Genomic DNA, 2,896 nt, shown 5'->3' on the forward strand with positions numbered 1-2,896 from the left:
CGGGTCAAAATTGGCGGGGGAGCGGGGCGAGGGGGAGGGCCAGCAGCCACGCACAGCCGCCTCGTCGCCACGCGCCGTTGTTCCCGTCGTGCACTGCGCCGGGGCCTGGGAAAAGGGAGAGAAAAGGACCCGTGGTAAGTTACAAAGTCAACAAAAAACATAATCCACACAAGAAAAAAATAAAACCGACAAACCCACAGTGTTTGGGCCCCCTGTTAATACCAAACATGGTGGCACTGTTCCGTGCCATCCCTGTCCCCGTCCCCACTGGTGTTTGGGATGCAACCCCCCTGTGGTCCAGCTTTGGCCCCGAGTCCATCCCCTGAGCTCATCGCCGCCAACCGACCGCCTCCGACACCCTTTGCCCGTCCTCAAACATTTATCCAAGTTCGCAGACACACTTGTAGGGCAGATGATAGCTTTTGCCCAATGCTGTCCATGCTCTGGTGGCCCCGGGGGGCCCCCCCCCCCTTTTTCAACTACCGCCCCCTTGTTCACTGCTTGTCTCCCTTGTTGGTGCACGAGAACCTCCTGCCTGCCTGGCAGACGCACCTCCAGAAGTGCTAAACTCTGAGCTCGGAGTCTTACAACTCCCCGGAGCCTGGACCATCTCAAAAAAATGAGATGGAATGAAAAAAGAGTGGTCAAGAAGAGCCAAGCCCATCCATGCTTTTGGGGGTCACAGGGGATAAGGAGCTCGTAGCTCACCAGGGGAAAGGATGTAGAGAAGGGCTGTCAAGAAAACACCCCAAATAGTTGGCCCAGGAGAATGCTAGGCTGGAAAAAGATCTCAAAAGGGCATCCAGGCCAATGCCCTGTCTGAACAGAGCTGCCCGTGAGGTCGGCTCGACCCATGCTTTTGAAACCCAGAACGTATCCCCTCACTTCAAAGCCTGACTGAGGCACTGGAAACCATTAAGCGTTTGGTCTCCTGCCACTAACACTCTTACAACACACTCATAGACACCTCACTGACGCTGCCCACATAGCCCCAAATCCTGGAGAGGGTTGATCTGGAGAGGCGATGGTCTCCGCGCTACCTCTGCAGCCCTACCGACATCTACGAGTCATCCCAAGGGCTGACCGTGCCACGCATCACAAATCAAGCCACCTGGCTATGGAGCCCCAAAAATCAAAATGACATCCAGGTGACTGGCTGGCTGGTAAGATTGGATGGCATAGTGACAGCCACCCTGGTCACAAATAATCATAGAATGGTGTGGATTGGAAGGGACCTTAAAGATCATCCAGTTCCAACCCCCAAAATAACACTGGGAGGAGGACCAGACACCTCTCCACCTCTGTCATGTCCCCAAAATAAAGTCACTAGAAGCACCCCAGGGGCAAAAAGACCAGCTGCAAGACCCATGTACACAGCAACATGGAGAAAGCAAACTACAGGCATCCCTGCTTCTGCCCCAGTGACGGGGAGAAGTGGACAGCGGTGACGGGGAGGGAGTGCGGGAGAGGGGACTGGGGCAGGGGGACAGGACATGCACAGGACCACCACCAGATGCTCACAGGAGGCTGGTGGGAAGGAGACGGGATGGGAGGGATGCTACACAATGCTAAGTCATGGCTACGCTAGCGGGAGGGGTGGGATTGCGGGGTGGGAGCTCCTGCCGGGATGAGTCGGGGCGGGAGCCGGAGGGATCGGTGGGGAAACGGAGCTGGGGGAGACTGCTGGTGTGGGGGGGGGTCCCCGAATTACTGACCTTTCCAGGGTGTCAGAGCGGTAGTTGTCTCTTCTAAAAATTAAAGAACAAGAGACAGTTAAGGCAAAAGGGCAATGGAAAGCGCAGGCTCGAGGTGTTTCGCTCAGCCTGCCCTCGACCTAGGGCTGGGGGAAACAAGAGGATGGATGGAATAACATGGGTGATGCTGCTGCCCCAAATCACGCCCTGCTCCTCTGGGACTGTGGTCCCCCCTCCGGGGTGAGTGCTGGACGCTCCACGCTTGCACCTTGAGCAAAAAGCAAAGCCCAGGGGCTGCCTTTTGGGAGGGTTTGGCTCTCCCCTGTGCTCCTCCCGTTCCCCTCCGGCATGGATTTGGTGTCCATCCCTCTCCGTAGCCCTGAAACATCCCAAATGGATTTATCTCCTGACGCCAGTCTCTGGGAAGTGATGCCGACCACGTGACAAGTGAGAAATGGACAGTTTTGGGGTTTTTTCCCCCCCCAAATGCCACAAAATGATGTGCTTTCACCGAGAGCTCCATCACCTTCCAGACAGCACTAAATGAGCCGCTGAATGAGGCGGCAGGTCTGTATTAACAAGTGCTACGTGTTAAATAAAGCACCAGTTGACCTCCCTGAAAAATTAGATTAAAACAAGGATTAAAAGATGTACGCTACATTAGCCTCTGTCTCCTGGCCTCGGGAACACTTACATCACCGTGCCCACAGGGATTAAACCTCTATTCCGGGGTAAAAAAACCCCAAAACGCTCGCTTAGCCTTAGAAAAAAGTCAATACACACAAAACTAGTTCCCTAAAACCGAACCGGTGGGACATTACTCGTGCCACAGGTAGCACGGCTGTCGCGTGCTGCTTCCCTCTGATCTTTCATTATGATAAATAAAGACACATTAATTGCCAGACCAAAGGATCTGTTGCTTAGGGACCGGTGAGCTCGGCCCGATGATGCTCGATGGCTGGGCCGCTCGTGTTGCTATAAATACAGAGGGGTCGTTCTGTGCCTGGGATCCCTTGGGTCAGCTGTGGGTTAGGGTGGCCAGGGGAACTGTTGCCCCTCAAGGGAACTCAACTCAAAAAGACTGAAAGGATCATTAAATCAATGTGGCTTTAGGGAAATTACGGCCGGTCAAAGGACTCTGATATTAATCCCCTGATGGGACTCACAGTCAGACCTACAAAGCTAAAGAGGTTCATGAAATA

At 54.2% G+C, this 2,896-nt stretch overlaps 1 protein-coding gene across 1 annotated transcript in view; it reads right to left on the reverse strand.

The window, feature by feature from the left end:
• Positions 1–4: 4 nt before the first annotated feature.
• LOC104529021 (protein CEPU-1) overlaps positions 5–2,896 on the reverse strand; it is a gene marked incomplete at its 5' end in the record, with an annotated part of 52,152 nt that continues 49,260 nt past the window's right edge. The window contains 2 exons of the mRNA XM_010173197.1: positions 5–105; positions 1,716–1,748. Of these exons, the coding sequence (XP_010171499.1) occupies positions 5–105; positions 1,716–1,748 (134 nt within the window). The remainder of the gene's footprint in view (positions 106–1,715; positions 1,749–2,896) is intronic.

This window comes from Antrostomus carolinensis, unplaced genomic scaffold, assembly GCF_000700745.2.
Source record: "Antrostomus carolinensis isolate BGI_N321 unplaced genomic scaffold, ASM70074v2 scaffold24998, whole genome shotgun sequence".
In the NCBI taxonomy this organism is placed as follows: Eukaryota; Metazoa; Chordata; class Aves; order Caprimulgiformes; family Caprimulgidae; genus Antrostomus; species Antrostomus carolinensis.